Raw genomic sequence first — 25,699 nt, 5'->3', positions numbered from 1 at the left:
GCTTAACATCTTGGGGTACTGAGTGTGGCTGGGCTGCTCTTTTGCCTTTGCTGGGCATCCGGGGGCTCGATGCAGGCAGGAAGTATGTCCCGGGCAGGGTTGCTCAGCTGCAGGGGTGGGTGTGCACAACACGAACCCCGTGTCAAAGGTGGGGGGCAGGACCCACCCCATAGTTGAGGAAGGGGCGGCCTTTTTGCTTCAGTTACCTGTTACCCTTGCTGAGCCTACCATTGCACCAGCTCCCCACCCCACGCCCCCCATACTGCTGCTTGTACTGCCCCTGGCCTCTCCCCTGCCCACAGAGGAAAGCAGCTCCACCCCCAAGACCACCGTGTACCACCTCGGTGAGGGCGTGTATGGAATCTTCAGCTCAGTCCTGTTTGACAGCACCTGCCCTAGCCCCATCCTGCAGAAGGTGAGCCTCCCCGACCTGGGCCCGTTTTCAATTGTGTGTGTGTTTAAATAACGTTTGGGGGGTGTTTTTATCTAATTTTCAAAAAGTAAAACATTCACTGTAGAAGATAGTGGGATGAAGAAGATTATCACCCACAATCCCACCACGTAGAGATAGAGGCTTTGAACATTGGATTTCTCAGTCTTTAAAAAAATGTATTATATTAAAAAAAAAAGTTGGATTGCATTGTTTTGTAACTGCTTTTTTTCCATTCAATATGGGTATAGGTCTTTCCATAGCATTAGCAACAACATGCTTTGACAACATGCTTTTTGAAGACAACATAGTATTTTAACTAATCTGGCCCTAGTGGTTTGGTTTCCTGTTTCTGAGCACTGTGAGTATATTTTGACATCCATCCCTGATCAAGCCCTGGAGTGAATTTCTAGAAGCTAAAAGAAACCGTTCGTCTTTAATGGGTTTTCCAGGTTAACAAGGGAATAGCAACGAACAAGGAGGGGAAAGACAGGCACACTGTTGTATTTTTGTCTGTGTAGCCCCTTTTCTGGAAGGGGACTTAATGCCTAACCAGCACCTAGACCATCAGGAGCTCTCAGTGTGGTTTTGTTTTGCTCTCTCTTTCCATCCTGTCTAGTTTCTCAAGACCCACTCAGATGTCAGCTCCTCTTTGTAGCCCTTCCTGCCCCTCGTCTCTCACAGGCAGAAGGAGGCCCCCCCAGGTGCCCATGCCACGACTTGATTATGTCCTCATTTTGTAGCTGGGCTGTTAAATGTGGTTTTCTCCAGCTAGTCTGAGTAAGCCTCCCTGATGTGCTTAGGAATTCAGTTTTCCACTGTGATGTGCTGGCCGTGCCTGCATTCTTGTGGTTTCCCACATCCTTCTGCACTGAGAAAGGGCCGGGGCTGGCCTAGGCCAGCCACGTCCCAGGTCATACAGGAGGGCACAGCTGCTTCCCAGTTCCTGTCCCCCTTGAACCCCCTCTGCCTTCCAGTGTCCCTCTTCCTGGTACATGACGTCCCTGACCCACCCCCCCATTCCCTTCAGCTCCTCAGATGAACAAGACTGTGGGCCCATCCCACCACCACACCCTCCATCCAGGGTCTCTGTTTTGATTAACCTCCTGTTGGTGTTCCTTTCTCAGGCCCTGTGACAGGACTGACCCTTTTTGTGGTCTGTCCTGTTCCTCCTCTGAGGATGTTGAAGCTTCTTCCTTTGGGCTGTCAACCACTTGCCAGGTCCAGCCACATGACCAGATGTGGGGTGGGGCCCCAATCTGGTGGTGGAGACAGACAACAGCACACAAAATAAGTTAGCTATAATTGTGTTGGGAGTGAGTCAGAGGGACCCCGCCTGGCTGGGGGTCTCTGCACCTTCTTCCCCAAGGAAGGTCCCTGTCACTAGGCAGGATGGCAGTTCTGCATCCCTGCTCTTTGTTCCCTAGGACTTTGTGTTTGGACTTCACGTACAGGAAGTTGTATTAAACATGAACCTTCTCAAAGTACACTTCTCATTGTCGGAGGCTGCCTGGCCCTTTTTGTCTGCTTTCTTTCTTTCTTTTTAAAAATTCAATAAGGGGCACCTGGATGGTTCAGTCTGTTGAGTGTCTGACTCTTGATTTCAGCTCAGAGCATGATCTCATGGTTCATAGGTTCAAGCCCTCTATCAAGCACTGTGCTGATGGTGTGGTGCCTGCTTGGGATTCTCTGCCTCTCTCTCTCTCTCTCTCTCTCTCTCTCTCTCTCTCTCTGCCCCTCCCCCTTGTGCCCAAATGTGTGCGTGTGTGTGCACATGCGCACACACACATTCTCTCTCTCAAAATAAATACACATTAAAAAACTTTAAAAATTCAGGGCGCCTGGGTGGTTCAGTCGGTTGAGCGTCTGACTTCAGCTCAGGTCATGATCTTGCAGGTTGTGGGTTTGAGCCCCGTGTGGGGCTCTGTGCTGACAGCTCAGAGCCTGGAGCCTGCTTCAGATTCTGTGTCTCCCTCTCTCTCTCTGCACCTTCCCTGCTAATGCTCTGTTTCTGTCTCTTTCTCTCAAAAATAAACACTAAAAAAATTTTTAAAGGAAAACTTTAGAAAAGTCATAATACCATGATCAAATTAGAAATGAACAGGGGCGCCTGGGTGGCTCAGTCGGTTAAGCCTCCGACTTCGGCTCAGGTCAGATCTCACGTTCGTGGGTTCGAGCCCCGCGTCAGGCTCTGTGCTGACGGCTGGCTCAGAGCCTGGAGCCTGCAGCCTGCTTCTGGTTCTGTGTCTTTCTCTCTCTGCCCCTTCCCCTCTCATGCTTTGTCTATGCTTTGTCTCTCTCTCTGTATCAAAAATAAATAAAACATTAAAAAAAAAAAGAAATTAAAAAAAAAAATTAGAAATGAACAATTCCATAGCATCCCCCATCATCCTGCCTCATAAAAGGTTTTTCTAGTTGTTGTGCTGAAATCAGCAGCCAAAAAGGTCCACATGCTGCATTTGGTCGATTTGTCTCTCTCCTAATCTATTCGCTCGCCAGCCTTTTTTTTTTTTTTTTTTAATTCTTTATTTGTTGATGAAACTGAGTTGTTGGTCCTAAAAATTCCTGCATTCTGGATTTTCCTGATTGGCGAATTCTCTGGATTTCCCTTTAGTGCTATTGAATATGTTATTCCGTGCCTTGTGTTTCTTTGAAACTAGGTCATTAGATTAAATAGTTTCAGTAGATCCCCAGTTTTGGGGTAAAAATGTTTTATGGGAGAACTTGTCTTTGTTTTCTTTTTAGAGTAATAAGCATTCTTACCATTTTGCCACCTCATTCCTTTGTCTCTTCCCATGCAAAGCACCCACTGTATTGACTCATGTGTTACCATTTTTTTCATGTAGGTTTTTCTTTTGTTTTAATATAGTTTTTTTCTATTGTCGTAAGAACGCTTAACATAAGATCTACTCTTGTAACAGATGCTTAAGTGTATAAGACAGTACTATTACCTGTGGGCACAGCACGTCCCTAGAACTTGTTCATCCCACAGAGCTGACATTTTATGTCCATTGATTATAAACTTCCTATTTCCCCTCCCATCACCCTGGCAACCATGCTTCTATTCTTTGTTTCCATGAGTCTGACTACTAGATACCTCGTATAAATGCAATCGTGCAGTATTTGTCCTTCTGTAATGAGCTTATTTCAGTTGACACGACATCCTTAACCTTCATTCATGTTGTTGTATATTGCAGGATTTCCTTATTTTATAAGGCCGATAATATTCCATTGGGTGTATGGGTACATAGCATTTTTAAATTCATTTGTCTGTCAATGGACATTTAGGTCTTGGCAGCTGTTAATAGTGCTGCAATGAACATGAGAACTAAAACGTCTTAGAGATCCTGATTTAAATTCTTTTGGATAAATACACAGAAGTAGGATTGCTGGATCTCATGGTAGTTCTATTTTTAATTTAAAAAAATTTTTTTTTATTTTGAGAGAGGGAGAGGGAGATGGAGGTGGGGAGAGAGAGAGAGAGAGAGAGAGAGAGAGAGAGAGAGAGGGAGGGAGGGAGGAAGGGAGAGAGGGAGGGAGAGAGAGGGAGGGAGGGAGGGAGGGAGAGAGGGAGAGAGAGAGAATCTCAAGCAGGCTCCAGCTGTCAGCATGAGCCCAACTCAGGGCTCTATCTCAAAAACCATGAGATCATGACCTGAGCCAAAATCAAGGGTCAGATGCTTAACTGACTGAGCCACCTAGGCCACCTAGGTGGACTTTTAAATGTATAAACATTTTAAGCGTTCATTGAGTGGTCTAAAATGACACATATTTAGGGCTAAAGATACAACTTAATAAATGTGAATTGGCACTTTATAAATGCAAGCTATGGTTGGGTGTGGGGAGGGACCCCGATGGGGCAAGTATGACAGGAGTCTTATAAGAATCCTGGGACGAAAATTCAGGGTACAAGCTTTAGTCACTCCACTCTGTCTGCAGATCCTCTCTCTGCTGACAAGATTGGGCTTTCTTACTTGCCATTGTATTTTATTCTAGTGATTTATGGTTAAAAAAGCAGGACTCTGTCTTGAGTATATTGTAATAGCATCTGTCAAGTATGGATCTGGTTAGTTTTTTTCTTAAAAATCCTTAAGTAATGATTTCTAATGCTTTTTTTAAATTACTGCTTGTGCTGTAATACTGTACACTCGTTTTATTTTATTTTCAACTATATCTTGTCTTTATCCTGACCTTTTGATGATTTTTTTCCCCTTGTTCAATCTATTCCATAGTGTTTTGACAATAGCTTTGTTCTGTGTTTAGAAAACCAGTAAGGTGCCTTCTATTTCCAGCAATCTTGGTAGTGGTTGGAAGAGGGCACAAAATTAAGAATTTACATATATAAGCCAGCCTTTTCCTGGGTTTGTTGCCCAAATTCATATTAACTGTGCTGTCTGATAAACCTCAAGGCTAGAATTTATTTTATCTTGCAAAAGTAAACACATGTTCTCTCTGCAGTAGAAATATTCAGCCTAGGCTTCTAAGAATTCTCACAAGTAAAGTGCCAAAGTACATGAGCTCACAGTAAAGAATCACAAAACACAAAGAAAGAGGTCACCATGAGGGAAAGCCAGCAGCAGAAACAGAAAGCAGAATCAGTCCTGCAATTATTTCATGTAGTAAAATTATCAGATGTTAAAGATAAAACAAAATATTTACAATGTTTAAAGAAATAAATTGAAAATGTGACGAAAGAATAAGCAAATATAAAAATATGATCTAACAGACTTTAGGATTAAATAGAACTTCCAAAAATGAAAAATATAAAAATTGTAATAGTGCACAGAGTAAAGCAAAGCTATTCGAGACAGCTGAAGAGAGAATTAGAGAATGGAAAGACAGAGCTAAAGAAACTATGCCAGTGTAGTACAAAGACAGGGAGACAGAAAATAAGAAAAGCACAGGAAGTGGCATATAGAGTGAGAAGGCATAATATCTAATCACAGTTTCCGCAAGAGATTGCATGAGGATACAGAAACCACACCAGTAATTTGAACAGGGAAATTTTAGTATAAAGAATTGTCAACTTTAAATTTTTAAAATGTTTTTATTTTTGAAAGGCAGAGAGAGACAGCACGAGCAGGGGAGGGTCAGAGAGAGAGAGGGATATACAGAATCCAAAGACAGGCTCCAGGCTCTGAGCTGCCAGCACAGAGCCCAACACAGGGCTCGAATCCACAAACCCTGAGATCATGACCTGAGTGGAAGCTGGATGCTTAACCAACTGACCCACCCAGGTGCCCCAAGAATTGTTGACTTTAAAGATAGTTAATTACTAAAAGGGGCACAAGCAGTTACTACCACTGGTAAGAGAGTGTGAAGAAGGAAGAAACTCAGAGGAGGACTCCTCTTTCCAAGGCTGAGGTTGAAACCTTTGAAGAAAGGCTGTGACTGTCACAGAGACATGCAGCCTGCCAGTGGCAAAGAAGCTTGTCAGAGGGTGCGCACCACAACTGAATCATAGGGGCAGTCTTCTGCTGAGTGGAGGGGAAGCTTGCTGGAAGGTGTGTGCCAAGGTTGAACTGTGAGGGCCACTGAGGTGACGACTACCAGACCCTCATATGCTGAGCCATAAGGGGGCCACAAAGAACACGGCATTGCTAAAAGAGGGAAAGTCTTTTCTTCCTGATCTGTCCTTGCAGTGTCTTTCCAGCAACCTCTGTTCACAGAGCCTAACTTAGAGCTAACTGGCAAAGAAGGAATGTCTACAGCATTCAGCTCTAGTACCACAAAGCAAGGCAAAGAAGGGTGGATGGGGGCTGTGAGACCAAAAGTTAGTGACTGGCAGAGAGTCAGTAGAATGGGAGAGAGGAAGACCTATTTCATATTGAGAAATCAAACAAACAAACAAACAAACAAAAAAACCCCTCAAACATTAGTGAAACTGAATACCACAAAGAGAAGATCTTAAAACTAGTGAGAGAATTGAGACAGACAGAAGACTACCTGTAGAAGAACGACAAGACTTACAGCTTATTTCTCTCCCGTAACAATGGAAGGTAGGAGATTCTGGAAGGTAGCAGCCTTAATGTATCAACCTAGAATTTTGTATCCAGCAAAATTGTTTTTCAAGAATGATCATGAAATGTAGGCATTTTCAGACAAAGCAAATACTGAGAGACAGACCTTCAATAGCAGAAATTCTAAAGGATATATTTCAGGCATATGGAAAATGATTCCAGATGGATGGTCTGAGTTACAAGAAGGAACAATGACCAAAGATAGCTAAATATGTGGGTATATCCAAAGGATCATTGACTGTCACCCCCTCCCCAACAATAACATTTAATTTGTGGGGTTAAATACAGGCTTCAGGTATGATTAGGTTCAGCTGTGAGTAGCAGATCCCAAATTATATGACCTGAATGAGATATTGAGGCTTATTTTGCTCATGTAAATGTCTGGATGCAGGCAGTTCTGAACTGGTGTAGTGGCTTTATAGTCACGTGGAACCATATTGCTGACAGTTGTACCTGTTTCTTGGTGTTGTCTTCATCTTGGTAGGTTCAAAATGAAATGCCAGCCATTATAGGAAGGAAGAGGTGGAGCCCACGGCCGGTTGTCTTTTAAGGAAACTTCCTAAAAGTAGCCACTTAACACTATGTTTTTATCCCATAGTTACAGGGTTGAGATGGTGGTCCCATGGTCCTAACTACCTGCATGGAAAGTTAGCAAATATGGTATTTATTCTAGGTGGTCATGTTCCCAGCAAAAATTGAGGGTTGGAATTGCTGGAGTAGCCTCTGCCACAAATAAGATCCAATAAAACACTGGACAACAAGGGAATGTAGGTAGGGTGGTAAAGTGACCAAGTTGGTGTTCTAAGGTTTTTAACTGAGAGGAAGATATTGACTAATTTTGGACTGTAAGTTAGGTATGTACATTAAAATATAAATGTTTAGAGTAACCATACAATAGGCAATATGGATAATGTATATAATAGAAATATATAATATCTAGATAACTAGATCATGTAATTACCAAATTGATGATAATTAAAATGATCTAGTTTGGACATCAGCATAAAGAATTAGACAAAAAAACATAATTGAGAGCACAGGAAAGACCCATATGTATTTAGAAACTTGATTTTTTTTTTTGAAACTTGATTTTTGACAGAGCTTGCAAAGCAGATCCCTGGGGATTGTTTAATACGTGACGCTCAGACACCTGATCATCCACATGCAAAAAATGGAATTGAATCCCTATCTCAAAGCACATGTGAATATGAATCCCAGATAGCAATCTAGGAGAATATCTGCTTGACCTTGAAACAGGGAAGAACAGTGAAAAAGCTTTTAAAAACCAAAAAGGGAGGCGCCTGGGTGGCTCAGTCGGTTAAGCCTCCGACTTCGGCTCAGATCAGATCTCACGTTCGTGGGTTCGAGCCCCATGTCAGGCTCTGTGCTGACAGCTAGCTCAGAGCCTGGAGCCTGCTTCCGGTTCTGTGTCTCCCCTCTCTGCTCCTCCCCCTCTCATGCTCTGTCTCTCTCTGTATCAAAAATAAATAAAACATTGAAAAAAAATTTAAACACCAAAAAGGAAGAGGCTGATGTTTGTCTACATTAAAATGAAGAGCTTCTGTTCATCTGTTAGCAAAAGGAAAGAGGCGATCATATACTGTAACAAAATATGGAAACACAGATATAAACTGATAAGGGATTAGTAGACAGAATATATCGAGGATTCTTACATAAGAATCTTAGGAAAATAAGAAAAGCAATACAAACTGGAAAGCAATAAAAATAGACTTTAACAGGCAGTTCACAGAAGAGGAAATTCAAATAGAAAATGAAAAAGTGCTCTACCTCATTGGTAATGAAACACAAGTGAGAAGGAGACACCATTTTCTACTGACTAGATTAGAAAGAAATCAAAAGCGTGACAACATCAAAAGTTGGTGAGGGTGTAGAGTAGTTGGATCTCTTAGACACTGTCAGGCAGGAATGGTATTTCTACTTCAGGAAACAAAAGCATTACCTGGCATTACTCAGGTAAAGTTAGATGTGCATATACCCTATCTTCCAACAAGTTCCCATGTGTATTTGAGGAGATACACAAGAATGTTCACAGGAGCAATTTTTATAATATAAAACGTTGGAACCAGCAGTAATGTTTGTTGGAAGGGCAATAGATAAATAAATTACAGTGTATTCCATATAATGAATTCTATGCAGCATATTGTGAATTCAGTGAATGAATCTTGGGAGTGTAAGTTTCAACAACAAAAAAGCAAGTTGAGAGATTATTCTCTATAATTTCATTTACATAAATTTCAAAAATGCACAAAACTAAATACAATGCATGTGGAAAACAAAGCAAGAGAATGATGAAAACAAAATTCGGGATAATGGTTACCTCTGGAGGGGCTGGGGAGTGGCCTGTCATTGGGTGGGCCACACGGGGGTTTCCAACATATTAGAAAGTTTGGATTTGTTTAGCTGATGGTGGATACACAGATATTCATTTTATTATTATTCTTTATATCTTATACATGGTATAAATATTCTTTTGTAGGAATTAAATACTTAACAAAATGGAGTCTATCATTATTGCTTATTAGTGTTCTTTGATAGGCTCACATTTATTCTTTTATCATTGTCATGTCTTACATTCAGAAAAATATCTTGAGGATTTTAATTAGTAGTAATCCACTTTATTTATTAAATTGGGAAAAATTCTCTTTTTTTGCTTTATTAAGTTTTTCCAGTTAGGAGAGTATAGAGCTCTTGGATTTTATTTCTCTCATTAAGGTTTTATTATTTACTTGGAATAAGTTATTGTGGCCCAAGTACATCCAAGAATTTAATAACATAATGCTTTCATTACTATTGTGAGTGGAAACATTTCCCTGTGTTTTTGAGCTGAGATAATGGCTTGCATGCCAAGACCCCTTCATTTCCTCTAATAACTAACTCCTCCCCTTTGGATCTTCCAGGTGGGGTTACCTGCAATGTGATATATGTTTTCTTCATTTTCATTATATGATACCTTTTTAAAAATATTTTTTCCCTAATAGTTATTGCCCACATTTCTCATGATATGTAAGATAGGAATGGTGACAGAAAGCTTCAGAGTTGGAGTCAGAAGACATGGATTCAAGTCCTGACTTTACCATGTACTAGCTGAGTAACTTTAGGCAAGTGGCCTTAATCTCTCTCTGTCTGTTTCTCTGGTTTCTTCATCTGGAAAATGAAGGACTGACCTTAATTACTAAGGTTGCTTCTGGTTCTGAAATGAGGCCATTCTAATGTATTTCCATTAAGTTAGAGTTGCCCTCTTTATTTTAAATAGTTTCTCTGAATTGTGGGGCTTGATTTTGTTTTGTCTGTAGTTTATTCAAGAATAGAGGGTATAGGCTATGGAATGACAGGTACTAGGAAAATTAGATTTGAATTGTAAATCTATATTTTCCATATTATGATGAAGTCAGTGTTCGCCTTGCACATATTGTCCCTGCCTTTCATCTTGTCTATCTTGTTCCACGCTGAAGAAAGTCACTGAAGGTGATTCTTTGACTACGAGGACAGATTGGGTTAGTTACAGTTTCATTTCAGATTTTCCTGTGTGTTCATAAGTTAAATCGTGACCATAGGTTTTTGTTCTGGTTTTTCCCCCTTTTTGTGTGCTGCTCTTGTTCATTCCTTTTTTTTCCTTTTAAAATACTTTTGTGTATTTTGTGTAGAATAGGGATTATTGACTTATTCTTTAAAAGTTGGGGAATTATTTAAGGACTCCATCAGGGCCATTGAACATTTACATGTTTGATCTTGTTACTTCTGTGGATTCACTGACTTATTGGGCCTCTTACAGGAAGGCAGCCCATTGGAACAGCTAGGAGGCCCCTTTTCTGGGGACCACTCAGAGTTCTGCTACTAACATCCCCCAGAACCTGGAGCAGGTCACTTCCAGCTCTCTGACTTATCTCAAATGGGAATGGCAACTGCCTCGCAGATGAGGTGTGAAGTAGTGTGGGCATGCTCTGCCCTGTCACACAGAAGGGGCCTGCTAGCAGACTGGGCAGTTAATATTTTTACAGGTGCTTGTCCATTTCCACTCAGTTTCCAGACTCATAAAAAGAGCTAAGACTTAACAAGTCCATTGCCACATGCTTTTGGAATATTTATTTTGCAAATTCTCTGTTTCCCTTTTTCTTAAAAAATGGCTTTAAATGCTTTTTTAAAAAGTTATTTATTTTGAGAGAAAGAGAGCAAGCACAAGTCAGGTAGGAGTAGAGAGGGAGAGAGAATTCCAAGCAGGCTCTTGGACGGCATTGATGGTGCAGAGCCTCACGTGGAACTTGAACACACAAGCTATGAGATCATGACCTGAGCTGAAGCCAAGAGTCAGAGAGGCTCAACTGACTGAGCTGCCCAGGCGGCCCTAAACAATGGCTTTAAATGGCAAAAGGATAGTTTTGCATTATTCCCTGCAAAGGTAAAATTTCTTTCCACTGATTTTTTATTTATGCCACTAATAAGAAAAGGACTCATTATAATGCAAGAGTGTCTTTTCTTTTTATTGTGAAAGAATCTTTGGAACCTCTTTTCTCAGAATCTTTATAGATCATACATAGAATTTGTCCCCAAATGCATTAGAAATTAGCTTAATATTTTTAAGAAGTGGAGCTAAGGGAAATAATTCAGAGCACTCGAGATCAATTTTATTTATTAACAAAAAGCTCACACACAAGAATGTTAAGTTATATGAACAAGGATATATTTGTCTCCCTTTTTGAGAATACGAACTTGCCAGACCCTAGATCAGAGCCTGGCACACAGTAGGTGCTCAATAAGTATTTGTTGAATTAATCAGTTAATGAATATAGGATAGTTGGAATTTCTGACTTTAATATGTGCATGCTTTTCTTTAGTAATGAGACTAGATAACTTATTAATAAACTTCTTTTACGAAAAAATTTTTAATGTTTTTTTATTTTTGAGAGAGAGAAAGAGCGAGAGAGCGAGAGAGCGAGAGAGCGAGAGAGCGAGAGAGCGAGAGCACACAAGCAGGGGAGGGTCAGAGAGAGAGGGAGACACGGAATCTGAAGCAGACTCCAGGCTCTGAGCTAGCTGTCAGCACAGAGTCTGACGTGGGGCTCAAACCCATGAACCGTGAGATCATGACCTGACGCTTAATCGACCGAGCCACCTAGGTGCCCCTTAACTTCTTATATACATGAGTATTATTTCTGCCTATGGAATCTGTGGCTTCTCTTTCTCAATTTTATGCATTCCTGCAGCTGGCTAAGGCACCGGAGCACCTTTTCTTTTTCCTCTATTGGTCTTTACTACCTCCTTCTAGACTCTTTGGATGCCTTCTGTTTCTCCACCCCCCCTTCCTTTCTCTCTTTCCTTCCTTCCTTCCCTTTCTCACCACTCATATTTGCTATTCATTCATTCATTTAAAAGATATTATTCATAAAAGCACCTACTATATGCCAGATTGCTGGCATGGGGGAGACGGGGAGTGAACAAGGTGGTCATTCATGATCTCTGGGGTCACGGAACTTACAGTGTGACAGGGATGACAGGCATGAGTAGATACATTTCACAAATACCTAATTATAAATTTTGATGAATGCTATGAAGGCAAAGCTTGTGGGTGGAGCATGGAGCTTTAGGAAAGACTTTTATGAAGCTGTTGTAGCTGAGATCCGAGGGAAAATTAGGAGTTGGTGGGGTTGGGGCCTTGGGGACACATGGGGAGGGCTGGGGCCGGGGGAAGGGAAACGAGGTTGCCCTGGAGCCCTGGGGTAACTGGAGCACAGTGGGCGCAGCCAGGCTGGCTATGGGACGAACGGGCAGTCAGGGTTTGCTCAGGTCCACCTTCCAGTCACAGCTCCTCCTCTAGGACCCGCCTAGAGGATCCCACACTGTGACAAACTGCACTGGTTGTTGGCAAATGGTGTTACAGAGTCCTTTCCTGGATTTTTCAGTCATTTAAGGAAAAAAAAATAATTTTATGTAGTTGATAGTTGTGTCTTTGGGCAAGTCACCCAGTCTCTCAGAGACTCAGTTTTCCTGAAATGGGAGGGATTTTTTGTTCACCCCATGGGCTCCTCTGTGACCTCTGCCAGGTCCCCCTGTGATTATCTGTTGGAGGTCCATCTTCCTGCCCAGACTGAGAGCCGAAGGGAGGGTGGGTCACACTCCCCTATAGACTTCTGGCTTCTGTACCTCGGATAGGGCCTGGCACGGAATGAGAGCAGCTGGGAGAGGCCTTCACAGAAGAGGGAGCCCCAGGGCTGGGCCCAGAGGCCAGGGTGGATTTGAGTAAGCGGGAAGGGCTGCCCAGGGTTTGGAAAGCAGCAGATATGCCAGTGAAGACTGAAGCAGGGAGGTGGTAATAAGAGTCCCAACAACAACGACAGCGCTATCTTACCGGGCCCTTGTCACGTGCCAGGCACTATACTAAAGGCTCTACATACACTCATTTATCCTTTCAGTAACTACAATTATTCCCATTTTACAAATGAGCAAACTGAGGCACAGAGGGACTAAGTACCTTGCCCAAGGTCACACAGCTAGTAAGTGTTGCCTGGCTTTAAGACCAGGCATTGTGGCTTCAGAATGTATAAGGCAATGAATGCAGAGATATTGGAGGGCCCTAAATGCCCATCCAGTTTTTACCGTGCTGGTTATGGGAGCCATGGCAAGCTTCTGAGGGAGGAATGCTAAGGCTGCACTCAATGTGACTATCCCTGTCTCCTGCAGAAGTCATCCACGGAGCAGCCGCTGTACAGCAGCAGCCTGTGGGGCCCTGTGGCCGATGGCTGTGACTGCATAGCTGACGGCCTGTGGCTGCCGCAACTGCACGTAGGGGACTGGCTGGTCTTTGAGAACATGGGCGCCTACACTGTGGGCATGGGCTCCCTCCGTGAGGGGGCCCAGACCTGCCAAGTCACGTATGCCATGTCCCGGGTGGCCTGGTAAGGGGGCCGGGCCCTGTTGGGAATGGGGTTGGGGAAGAGAAGGGAGCAGGTAGGGAATGAGGGAAGTCTGAGAATTGAGACCGGCTTCTGTGTAATCCAGCCTGACAAGTAGCCCTTGGCTGCTGATTCACGTGAGGCCTGCACTTGGCACCTGGCCATGGCCGTGAGTGGGATGGAGCTTCCCCTGAGGAGATCGGCATCCTGTGAGAGACACAGGCGGACAACCACTCCTCAGAATCCTGGGGTGGGGGGTGGGGGGGGGCTGTGGAACCTGAGAACCCTCCCTGATGCCCAGACTGACTTCCCCAAGGAAAGATGGTAGGTGGAGGGGAGTTAGCCAGCAGGAAGCAGCAGGGGGCTCCAGGCAGAAGGAACAGGGAGTGAGTATGCTGCCTTCAAGAAACTGAGGTTGGTTGTGGCTGGAGAGGGAGCCCGGCTAGATCTGGGAAGGGCCTTGATGGCCGAGTGAAGGGCTTTGAGCAGTGCAAAGCATGGACTGATCTGAAGCAGGGGAGTGACGTGGTCTGGTTTGGATTTTAGAAAGACCACTCTGGCTACTAGGGCGGGGGAGGAATGATGGCGGACAAGGACAGATGTGGATTGAGCAGACCAGTTGGGTGGCTGCCCTGTGGCCCGGGAGAGACTTGCCTGCTGGCCGAGCCTCCACAGGAAATGCACACAGCACTAACCCTGCTCACCTCACTGGGCCAGCACAGGGGTCTGGCGAGACAAGAGGGGCACAAGGCAGACAGAAGTCACGTTTGTCGAGCCTTTCTGTTGGGCCTTAGCCCAGGCATCATAGGATTCTGTCCTCTCACCTGCGCAGAACTCTGTGGGATCCGTGCTATCACGGAGACTTTGGGTCAGGGGCGAAGAGCCCCCTTTCAGGGCTGGGAGATGCCTGGGGAGGCAGGAGCAGTTGGGGGGCTTCCATGCTGGGCCTCAGGAGTGAGTGCCACTTATGTTCTGGGGGAACGCACTAGATGCTTGAGGGACCCCCCCAACAACGTAGCAACCCCCACCTGAAGGGGTGCAGCATCAGTCACATTTCCTTCATCCAGTCAACAGTCCTTGGTTGTACCTCCTCCCCCAGGGGCACGGGAGGGGCTGATGCAGCCATTGTGACATCAGGGATATTGTGACTAGGCCTGAAACAGAGGTAAAAAATTCACCACACAGGCCTCCTCCCATCCCAGCTCCATCTTAAGCAAACACAGACAGAGGCAGTGGGGAGTCAGTTTATTTATTACTAGAAACAAAAAATTTCGATGTATTAAAATGGCCATGCCGAAAAATCCCCCATATCAAAGGAGTCCCAGCAAAACATCCTGCTTTTGAGCCTGGCTCTGTGCTGGGTCCTGGGGGGAGAAGAGCACCCTAGACAGCACGGTGACCTGCACATAGGGACACTGGCGCAGAGGACAGAAAGGTCACTGGGGAGTGAGAGGGCAGACTGAAGAGGGGTGGTAAGGCTGACGGGTACGGAGGAGGTAGCCGGGCACAGGAAAGCTGATGGGGAGCAGTCTGGGCCGAGAGAGGTGGGGGCTGGAGACCAGTCCATTCACAGAACTGCAAGTAGCTGTGCCTGACTGGAGTGGCCTGTGCGGAAGACTGGATGGAGAAGGACCTTGCAGCTCTAGGTTGGACCTGATCTTGAAGGCAGTAGAGAGCCATTGATGCTTTTTAAGAAACTGGACGAATCTGTTTTGAGTGATAAGGAGAGAGACAGAGGGTGCTTGGTCTGGGGAGCCTTCCACCAGAAGGGGACGGCCTGATCACCAGCTGCACACATCAGCAAAGAGGGAGGCCCTCCTGCAGAGGGAGATGGGGCTGGCAGGGACTGAGAGCAAACAGAAGCTGATGATGTCTCAAGGACAGGAATTTACCTCCTGGAAAGATGAACCTGGGCCAGAATTGTGTGGCAGCAGGGGCAGAGCAGGGAGGCTGTGCAGCCCTGGCTAGAGATGGTGGTAGAACTGGGAATGGAGAGAAGCAGGTGCCCATGAGGGAGTTCTGGAGCTGGGTTCGGCAGGGATGGACTGGGCACGAGGACCAGATTCCCAACTTGTGGCTGAGCAGCCGGTCAGATGGTAGAGCCATTTATCAACCTGGGTAGGTAGGTTTGTAGGGTTTTTGAGAGGGGCAGGAGACGATTTTTTTTAAAAGTCCTATGCCTGGACTATAAAGATTGTGGGATTTAAACTGAGAGAGTTGGGTTGAATCCTAGTTCTACCACCTTCTAAGGATGTGGCCTTGTGGGGGTCATTTCTCTCTGGGTCTCAACTTCCTTACTGGTAAAATGGGGATAATAATGCTGCCCTTATAGGATTTGGGGAGGATACAATTAGACACTGTAAGTAAAGTGCCTGGCACAATGTCTGGCATTATTAAGTGCTCAATAAATGTAGGCTCCTTTTCCCTTGCTGTGGAGATGGACCACGGGGGAAAAGAGAGCAGTGGGGGGAGAGTTCAGCACACCTGCCCTACTCCTGTCCTAGGCTGGGCTCTGGGGCCTAGGTGGGAACCCTATACTGAGGGGGCTAGATCTTCTGGTGCAGGGGCCTTTGGGAGCCTCTGGCCTGTGGGCCCCATGCTGGCTGCCTCCAGTGCCCCTCTCTTCCTGCAGGGAAGCACTTCGAGGGCAGCTGCTGCCTGCAGAACAGGACGAGGACACCGAGGACATGTGCAAGCCTCTGTCCTGTGGCTGGGAGATCACAGACACCTTGTGCATGGGCCCTGTCTTCACCCCGGCGAGCATCATGTGAGCGGACCCCGTTCCTCCTCACCCCCACCCCCGGAGAACTCCAGCGGGGCCGCAGAGATGCCTCTGGGAGACTTGGGGAAGGCGGCGAGCAGGGCACCCTCTGGCCAGGACTCTGGGGCTCCCTCCGCCGCCTCCATGCCCCACCTGTCGTGTTTCTGCCCTGTAAATAGGACCAGTCTTACACTCGCTGTAGTTCAAGTATGCAACATAAATCCTGTCCCTTCCAGCGGTGTCTGCCTCCTCTGCAGCGCAAGGGGCCTGGTCAGCCAGGTGTAGGGGTGCTCTTAGGGTCTCCCTCGGTCTCCTTCCCCCCTTTGTAAATATGAAGCAAATAAATACTGAGGTTTTTTTTTTTTTTAATACTTCAGTGGAATCTAGCAGTTCAATTCACAAAGCAGCCTGGGCTAGACCTTACACTGATGACCCCATGCCCTCTTCAGTCCTGGCTGCAGCCTCTCCCACTGGCTCCCAGCTTCTGCAACTCATCTCTTTTCTCTGCGTAGACCGCCACACCTGGTGTCATGAGGAGGAGTGAGCTGTTAGGGGTTGAGGTCGGGGTCAGAGCTGCCTGCCACATTTCAGCCCTGGAGCTGCAGCTCCTGACTGGTGAGGGTCTCCATGTGAACCTAACACTCGGCTAAGACCTGGCCCAACACAGGGGTAACTGAGTATCTGACATGGCTTTGGAGATACATACCAAAGATCAAGAGCACAGAGATGAGTGTCTGCGAGGTCCTGAGGAGACCCGCACCCTTAGTCTCCCTGCAGGTCTGCAAGGCAGGACGTGGTTTCACTTACTCAGGCAGTAACTGCCATGACAGGGTGGCCCCAGGGCACTGCCACATCCAGTGCCAAAGGCCCTGAGAGTGATGTCTTCTTGGCTGGAAGTCTATCATCAGGATAAAGCCTCCATCACGCTGCTAGGGTCCCAGGCTATGCACCTGGGGGTGTGAGTTGCTTAGCAAAGGAGTTTAGACGTGGAGTTCTCCTCGCTGCTACAGGGGACTCCAAAGATTTTCCTTCTGCATTAAAATGTTATGCACGTGCCTTAAAATCTACCCTTTCAAAGTGCAGAATTCAGTGGTTTTTAGTATATTCACAGAATCTGTACAACCATTACTACTGTCCAACCCCAGAACATGTGCATTACCTCAGGAAGGAACCCTGCGCCCATTAGCACTCACTCCTCATTTTCCCCTTCCCCAGCCCCTGGCAATCACTAATCCACTTTCCATCCCTACGGATTTGTCTGTTCTGGACATATCGTTAGGAATGTTTTTGTACCTTCACTTGAGCTCTCTCTGGGTAAGCCTGGTATGTGGGGTATTTTTCCCCCCACACTGCCAAGCGATTCTCTGATGCCAGCTGGGTATCCCACAGTTCAACTCCATTCTGACACGATCCGCCTAGAGATCACTTAAGATCCCACAGGTTAAGGGCTCAGTCCTACAAGACTTCCCTATTCCCCGCCCCTCTTCAGATACCAATCACCAAATCCAGGCTGTAACCTGCGTTTGGACCAACAGGCTGTAGATTGGAGGTTCCAATGACCCTCTTCCTTGAGTTCAATTCATTTGCTAGAATGGGTCACAGAACTCAGGAAAACACTTTTCTTTCTATGTTACTGGTTGATCAGGAAAGAATGTAACTCAGGACCATCCAGAAGGAAGAGCTGCGCAGGGCAAGGTGTGGAGAAAGGGCGCGCCTCTCTCCCAGCACGTCCATGTGCGCACCAGCCTGGAGGCTCTCCAAACCCGGTCCTTTGGGTTTTTACGGAGGCTTCATTACCTACGCCAGACTGACGAAATCACTGGGCACCAGTGATTGAATTCAATCTCCAGCCTCCTCCCCTCCCCAGGGTTTGAGGGTAAGATGTAACAAAAGATACCTTTGTTGCTCTCCTCACTTAGGGAATTCCAAAGATTTTTGGGATCTCCGTGCCAGGAATGGGGATGAAAACAAAATATACGTTTATTATTGTAATTCACAGTATCAGACCTCATCCTCCTGTCTCAGTGTCTCAGCCAGTCCTGGGTCCTGCGTGTGGCTCTGAGGTCCCCTGATGGGGCAGTGTGCTCTGAGTGAGCTGGGTGCTTGTCAAAAGCAGAGCTGTCTTTTCGAGGCTGGGCCTACTTTCTGATACTTTGACACTAAATAGGCCGAACGGTCAGGACACCAAGAGACTCAGAGACCAATCAGAAAGGGTCCCTCTGCTGCCCCTTGGTTATCCCTCCACAAGCAGGTTTTACATATTACTATGCTGGGCTCAGCCCTTATCTAGGAGGCTGTTTCTGAGACTTCTTTCGTTTTGATGCCCGAGTGGACCTGGCCCTGCTCCTGCTTTTCCAGAGAGGGAAGGAGAGGGCACACAGGTTTTCTGCTGGACGTGGGTGTCTGCTACGGCTGCTGGCTGCAGTGAGATGCAGGCCGCGCTCGTTACCTTGTCTGAGGCAGGTTCGCTCGGGAGACGCTTCTGTGGCTTTTCAAGTGACAGCAGCTGGGAGGGGGTTTGAACAGATTTCTCACCGAGCCTTTCAAAGGTTTCATGTTCCATTTGCTGCAAGAAATGTGTGAAAGGTACTTTTATGAGACAGCTCTATACAGAAGTTGACGTGACTTACTTGAGAATAATAAAGTCGTTTCTTTTCAGTTGTTTTTGTCATTTTTGTGCAAAGTACTAAACACGGGGAGAATGTTAGAGGATGCTGAGGGCCTTCAGGCCCATACAGCGGAATCTGAGCGGGGTCTCCTGGAGCCCGGCGGCACAGGCATTTGCCTCCTCTGAGCACCTCCCTAAGCAAGCCACAGGCAGTGAAACTGCAGGTCATGCTGGCTGTCCCACAGGTCACTTTCCTGGTGGCTTCTCCCAACCCCAGCCTACCCTGGGGCTTCATCTAAGGGACACCCTCCTCTCAACACCTTCCCACAATCCATCTGGGCCTCCTGAGCCTCCTCCTGTGGGCTTACTAGCTTGCTCACTTACTCTGGGAGGTTAACGGACCTGCTACTGCCACTCCTGGACTAAACTGTCACCTCTCACCCAGGGACTGGCCCCCTCCTTCCCCTCCACTGTCCATTCTACTCAGCGCTGGATCTGGTCACCCCCGATTCCCATTTCATCAAGAATAACATTTAAAGTTCTCGTCCAACTTCTTCTCTGATGCCCTTTCCTCCCTTATTCATGACTTCCCAGACATATTGGCTCCTCTATTCCTCAGACACCCCACACTTGGCACCCAAGCTGGGCCTGCATTTACTGTCCCCTCTCTCTCAAATGACCTTTCTGGGTCATCTGTGGGGCTCACTCCATTCAGGTTCTACCCAAATGTTTTCTCCAGGCAAGGGCCTCTCTGATGACTCTAGAAAAAGCACTTTCCCGTCTCTCTCTTCTCGCTTAACTGGTTTTATTCCTTTTCACGGTATCTCTCGGCACGCAACACACCTTACATGTTGGTCTGAGCGTCTTCTGTCAGCCCCTCTGGCATGTGAGCTTGACCAGAACTTTATTTTTTTCACTGCTGGGTCTTCATCACTTAGAACAAAGTAGGTGCTCAAAAAGTGTATGTCAGGGGCGCCTGGGGTGGCTCAGTCAGATAAGCCTCCGGTTTCAGCTCAGATCATGATCTCCTAGTTTGTGAGTTTGAGCTCTGCACTGGGCTCTGAGCTGACAGCTCAGGGCCTGGAGCCTGCTTCGGATTCTGTCTGCTTCTTTCTCTGCCTCTCCCCCACTCATGCTCTGTCTCACTCAACAATAAATAAACATTAAAAATTTTAAACAAGTATATGTCAAATGGACAAGTCAATAAACATAGCAATTTGGCCTGTTTCCTCATTTGTCAAATGCGGCTCCTAAACAAACTGCCCTCAAAGGGTTACTGTGAAGATTAAGTGAGGAAATGGTATAAAGCATCCAGCTCAGGGGGGACGCCTGGGTGGCCTTAGTTGGTTAAGCATCCAACTTGGGCTCAATCATGATCTCACAGTTCATGAGTTCGAGCCCTGCATCAGGCTCTGTGCTGACAGCTCAGAGGCCAGAGCCTGCTTTAGATTCTGTGTCTCCCTCTCTATGTCTCTGCCCTTCTCCCACTCGGGATCTCTTTCTCTAAAATAAATAAAACATTAAAAAAATTTTTTTAAGCGCCCAGCTGAGGGCCTGGCACATCATCAGGTGCTCAGTAAATGATGGTGGAAGGTAATTCCTTGAGTATGTACTGTGGCCACGCCCTGCAGTAGATGCAGAGGTGAGCCCCCGAGGCACTCACAGTGCTGTGTGGTCATAGAGGACACCAACTGAGAGTAAGGAGTCTGATTTTAATTTGTAGGCAGTAGGGAGCCCCACACGACCCTGGAACAGAACCAGGAGAAGACCTCAGTGTAGACAACTGAAAGCATATCCAAAAGACCAGAGGAAAGAGACCTGGCAGCTGGTGGTAGCACGGCTTCCTTCACCCAACAGCCTGGTTAAGGGCTCAGCCAGGGAGCCTTCCAGAGGTCCAAGGGACACAGCTGTCATCTCTGTCTACCTCTGTCCTGGAGGGGGACTGTGGCTCTCCGGGTGTCATCTCTCCCCTTGGAAGCAGACCCACCCAGGCCAGCTCATTGCACCTACAGGGACCACAGGGAAGGCAACAGGATGGGAGTTCCCACGGAACACTTTGCTCCATTTTAAATCCTTTTCCTGGCACCTCTGGGATGAGCAGCTAAGCCTGTGTAAATTCAACCAGCAAAAGTATCCGATACAGCCTCCTAGCAGTCAGACGGATCTTTTTGAAATCTAAATCTGATCTTGTCAGTCCTCTGCCAAAAGCCCTTCAGTCGATCCCCACCGTGATGCTGGCAAAAGGGAAACTGGCTGAGATCTCTGCCCACCTCTCCAATCTCATCTCGGACGCCACCCTGCTCTCACCAGGCTCCAGCCTACTGGCCTCTTCAGTTCCTCACAATTTACAGAGTCCTTTCTGCCTCCAGGCCTTTGCCCTTGCTATTCCTTCTGCTTCTCCTGGGCTGACTCATTTTATTAAAAAAAATTTTTTTTAATCTTTTATTTATTTTTGAGAGAGACAGCATGAGCAGGGGAGGGTCAGAGAGAGGAAGACACAGAATTTGAAGACAGGCCCCCAAGCCCTGAGCTAGCTGTCAGCACAGAGTCTGATGCGGGGCTCGAACCCACGAACCATGAGATCATGACCTGAGCCGAAGTCAGACGCTTAACCGACTGAGCCATCCCGGCACCCCACCCATGCTCATTTTAAAGGGTCACCTTAGATGTCACGACCTTAGGAAGGCCCTTCTGAATACTCTATACAAAGTAGCCCCCTGTCCATGTTAGGTCAAGTCACATTTTATAAGAATTAGATCCTAACGGCATTATTTTAGGTAAAACAACAACAACAACAACAACACATCAAGATTATTCCTGAATATCCTTAGGAAGCTATCCTATTGGAGACGAAACACCACTTCCTTTTTTCTGTTCCTCTAACATGCCAGGCACCATTTCCTTATAGCCCCCAAACAGCTACACGATCTCTTTCCCTCCCTCCTTCAGGTCTTTGCTCAAATGTCACCTTCTCAGTGAAGCCTTGCTGACCACCACTCTTTAAAACTAACATTCTCACCCCAGCATTTTGTAATCTCTTGGTACTCTTCCTCTTCCCCCACCCTGCCCCACAGCTCACCATCTGACATACCACACCGTCTGTTTGGAATTAGGCTCTTAAAGGCAAAGATTTATTTTTTGTTCACTGCCCTGTCCCTGGTGCTTAGTACTCTGCCCTACACCTAGCTGTCCCATAAATAACTCTGAAAGAAGGAATTTTTGAGATCTCAGCTTAGACATATCTTTCTCCTCCTCTATGCCTTGATTAGGTATTGCTTTTCTAAGCATTTATAATATCTTCTATCTAATATTAAAGAACTGTTGATCACAAGGTAATTTTTGTTAACTTTTTTTTCTTGCAAATCTGTTAACCCCACAAAGATAAGGAGTTTCTCCTAACTGCCAACGTCACCTGGAGCCTGGGTTTGTGCCTGTAAGATAGGTGTGTAGTATCTTCTGAATAAACTAGTCTTGGAGGGTGGGGGGGGGCTGGGGGAGGCAGGTGGGCATCTGACCCCTTTGGCTCAGGTCCTGAAGAGCAGCCTGGACCCTGCAGAGGGCCGACCACTGACAGGCACAGGCTGGGGACCCAGCAGGTCACTTCAGCATTACATGTAGAAAGACTGAGGTCGACACACTGGCGAGCCTTAGGAGGGAAGGCATACAAGGTGCCTCAACAGCTCTTTCTACTCTTCCACTTAGTTGGATGACCTTGGCCTACGGCTGCTAGATAACTCTGAATTCAGACAAATGCCGGACACTTTATTAGTAAACATTCATCCCACGCAGTATTTGGGATGTTCTTACAGAAAAACGTTATTTGTTTATCTGAAATTCAGCTCTAACTGGGCGGCCTGCATTGTATTTGCTAAGGATGGTAACCTTACCCTGTCTCTCTCTGGGTTTCATCTTCCCCATCTGTGAAAGGGGGTATTTCTGGAAGACCAGCCGCGGGGCCCCCAGGCGGAGGAAAGTCCCCAAAGGGGCCGTCCCTCCGCCGAGCCGTGTGGGGGCGCGCTGGTCTTGGGAGAGTTTTTCGCCGAGTGAATACGGGTAAGGCCCTTCCTCCAGAAGCTCGGCTTTCTCACTAAGCATCTGTCAGGGGCGGAAACAATTCTCTCCGCCACGGCTGCACGGAACACAGAACGCACAGGATCCGGCCGCGGCGGCCGCGGATTTCCGCTGGCGTGACGTCACTTCCGTGCCAGAGAGCCTCCTACACTTCGAGCCCCGGGCTATCGCGCCCTCTACCGGCCCGGAGGAGGATCTGACTTCACTATAAGGAAGAGAGAAAGGAGTCCATTGGTGGAAAGACGGACGCTGCTACCAGCCTCTACCAATGAAAAACCAAACCTTTGCCGTGGGCGGGGCTCGCAAAGGAAAGGGGTCAGCCCGGGACGATAGCGGCGTGGGAAGGCGGCGACCTGGTCTCGGCCGGGCAAGAAAGGCTCAAAGTAACACCGGAAGTGGGCTTGTTACCCACCACCTACTTCCGCTGCGCTTTACAAAGTGGGAGCTGGAGGGTGCGGGAGGCTTGTTTTAAGTGTCCTCTCTGCCTAGCAGTTTCGTGCCCGAGGGAGACACGTGATGAGGTCATGCAGAAAAATAGGGGCTTTGAACGAATTCTTGAGCTGGAGGCCAAGGTGTTTTTACGTTTTATTTTATTTTCTTAAATGTCTATTTATTTTTGAGAGACAGCATGAGCGGGGGAGGGGGAGAGAGAGGGAGACTCAGAACGTGAAACAAGCTCCAGGCTGTGAGCGGTCAGCACAGAGCCCGGTGCGGGGCTCGAACTCATGGGCTATGAAATCGTGAGCTGAGCTGAAGTCGGAGGTTTAACTAACGAAGCCACCCAGGCGCCCCTGTTTTTACGTTTTAAAATAATAGAGTACTTACTGTGTGCCATGCCCTGCCTTCGCCCCTCGCTCGCTTTATTTCATTTCATCCGCGCAAGCCTGGGAAGTTACTCTGACAGATTATGACCCCTAACTGCCTGTGTTGTAATCCTGGTTCTGTCTGGTATTACCTGTTTCCTGGGGCAAGTTAACATTTTGTGCCACAGTTTCTGCGTCTGTGAAATGGCATAATTGTACTTACCTCGTCCTGTTGTTCTAAAGATTAAATTAATGAACATTTAAAGCGCTAGTAGCTGCACCTGACTTGTTAACCATAGCAACCGTTTAAGTTATTTCCATTTACAAGCTAGAAGCTAGGAAACTAAGGCTTAGATAGGAAGTAGCTTGGCTGGAACAGATAGTAACTAGTGAAGGCAGGTTGGGAAGCATCTGTGCCTGCTCTGGAGGAACCTCGCAATAATACTCACCCAGCCCTTTCTCTATGGAAGCCTGTGGGGACCATAACTGCCATTACAGCAAAATATGTATTCATTTAGTAGGACCCTGTTACCAAATGGCTGCTCCCTGGGCATTTTAATAACATCAGTTAAGTTGGTGAAGCTCTGTAACTTGTTCTGTACATCTCCAATTAAGATGGTGAGATTCCAGGAAGGGAAGCAAAAATAATATAAAAACATAAGAGACTCTTAAGTATGGAGAACAAACAGGGTTACTGGAGGGGTTATGGGAAGGGGGATGGGCTAAATGGGCAAGGGGCATTAAGGAATCTACTCCTGAGATCATTGTTGCACTATATGCTAACTAACTGAGATGTAAATTTAAGAAATAAAGTGCTAAAAATATATATTTAAAAAAGATGATGGTAAGACTGCAGGATCCATCTGCTAAATTCCACCAATATAAAAATCAGCAGAGATGCTCGTCTGAAAACTTAAAGTTTGAAATCACAGGAGCTCTACAAGTGGAGATAATTTTGATAGGTGTGGTGAGTGCTGAAAGCTCTAGGGAAAGCCAAGGGAGGTCTGATTAGGGATCGGTGGAACTGCCTGCTGGGGTAAGGACAGAGGTGGCAGAAGCAGTGACTTCAACAGATGGGTAGGAGGTGGTCAGGTGGAAAAGTCAGGGGAGGTGAGGGGAGCATCCCAGACTGGGAAATTGTGTCTACAAAGGAATAATGGTGTGATCATTCAGAGTCCTTTCTTGGGAACTGGTGTACCAGATGGAGAATGAAATGGAGATTGGGGTATATCATGAAGGTTATGTCCTCCCGGTATCAGCAAGTCAACAGAAATTTTTGAGCAGGAGAGAGAAAGGGTCAGTAATGCACTTTACATGGCTCCCTTGACGGCTGTGGTAGCCAGTCTCTGAGATGTCACCGATGATCCTGAACTCCAGTATTCACACCCTGGTGAGATTCTTTCCCCTGCAGTATGGACTATGCTTATTGATTCCATCCTAAGGAATAGAATGTGTTAGAAGTGATGGATTATTATTTCTCAGATTAGATTACAGAAAGACTATGGCTTCTGTCTGGAGCACCCTCTCTCATCCACTCGCTCTTAGGGAAGACATCTGCCATGTTGTAAGCTGCCCTATGGAAAGGCCTATGTGTCAAAGAACTGAGGTCTCTGTATAATAGCTAGCAAGGACTTGAGGACTTCTAATAGTTACATGAGTGAACTTGGAGGTGGATCCTTCCCCTGGAAGGCCTTGGAATGACTTTGGCCGTGGCCAACACCTGATGGCAGCCATGTGACAGACCTTGAGCCGAAGGTACCCAGATGATCCACTACCAGATTTCTGACCCACAGAAACTCCGAGGTAATATACATTTGTAGTTTTCAGTTCTGATGAAATTTTATTTTTTTAAATGTTTATTTATTTTGAGAGAGAGCACTCACAAGCAGGGAGAGTGACAGAGAGAGAGGAGAGAGAGAATTCTAAGTAGGTTCAGTGCTGTCAGCCCTGAGCCAGATGAGGGACTTGATCTCACAAACTGTGAGATCATAACCTGAGTCAGGTTACACTCATATCAAGAGTCAGCCTCCTGACTGAGCCACCCAGGTGCCCCTTAATGAAATTTTAAGGTAATTTGTTATGCAGCAATAGCTAACTA

General features: G+C 46.4%; 1 protein-coding gene and 1 long non-coding RNA gene across 6 annotated transcripts in view; one reads left to right on the top strand and one right to left on the bottom strand.

The window, feature by feature from the left end:
- Nucleotides 1–18,777, top strand: part of AZIN2 (antizyme inhibitor 2) — a 34,801-nt gene extending 16,024 nt beyond the window's left edge. The window contains exons 8-10 of one of the 3 annotated variants that reach the window (XM_029946911.1): nt 303–415; nt 13,147–13,361; nt 15,991–16,354. In XM_029946911.1, the coding sequence (XP_029802771.1) occupies nt 303–415; nt 13,147–13,361; nt 15,991–16,129 (467 nt within the window). In that variant the 3' untranslated portion in view covers nt 16,130–16,354. Of the gene's footprint in view, nt 1–302; nt 416–681; nt 774–13,146; nt 13,362–15,990 lie in introns of those variants that run through there. The other 2 variants (XM_029946910.1, XM_029946912.1) reach the window with 2 other exon arrangements.
- LOC115298297 lies at nt 14,597–22,886 on the bottom strand. Of its 3 annotated transcripts, XR_003911697.1 has the most exons (5): nt 22,615–22,886; nt 18,569–18,685; nt 18,017–18,061; nt 15,251–16,898; nt 14,597–15,065 (listed from the first exon to the last, which is right to left on the bottom strand). It is a non-coding gene; the product is annotated as an uncharacterized LOC115298297 (long non-coding RNA). The 3 variants fall into 3 exon arrangements; XR_003911698.1 differs by lacking the exon at nt 14,597–15,065 and having other exon boundaries at nt 16,470–16,641; XR_003911699.1 differs by lacking the exons at nt 14,597–15,065; nt 18,017–18,061 and having other exon boundaries at nt 16,470–16,898.
- Between the last annotated feature and the right edge of the window lie 2,813 nt (nt 22,887–25,699).

This window comes from Suricata suricatta, chromosome 8, assembly GCF_006229205.1.
Source record: "Suricata suricatta isolate VVHF042 chromosome 8, meerkat_22Aug2017_6uvM2_HiC, whole genome shotgun sequence".
Lineage (NCBI taxonomy): Eukaryota > Metazoa > Chordata > Mammalia > Carnivora > Herpestidae > Suricata > Suricata suricatta.
The sequence above is the reverse complement of the archived record's forward strand: the minus strand, read 5'-3'. Positions and strand labels throughout refer to the sequence as shown.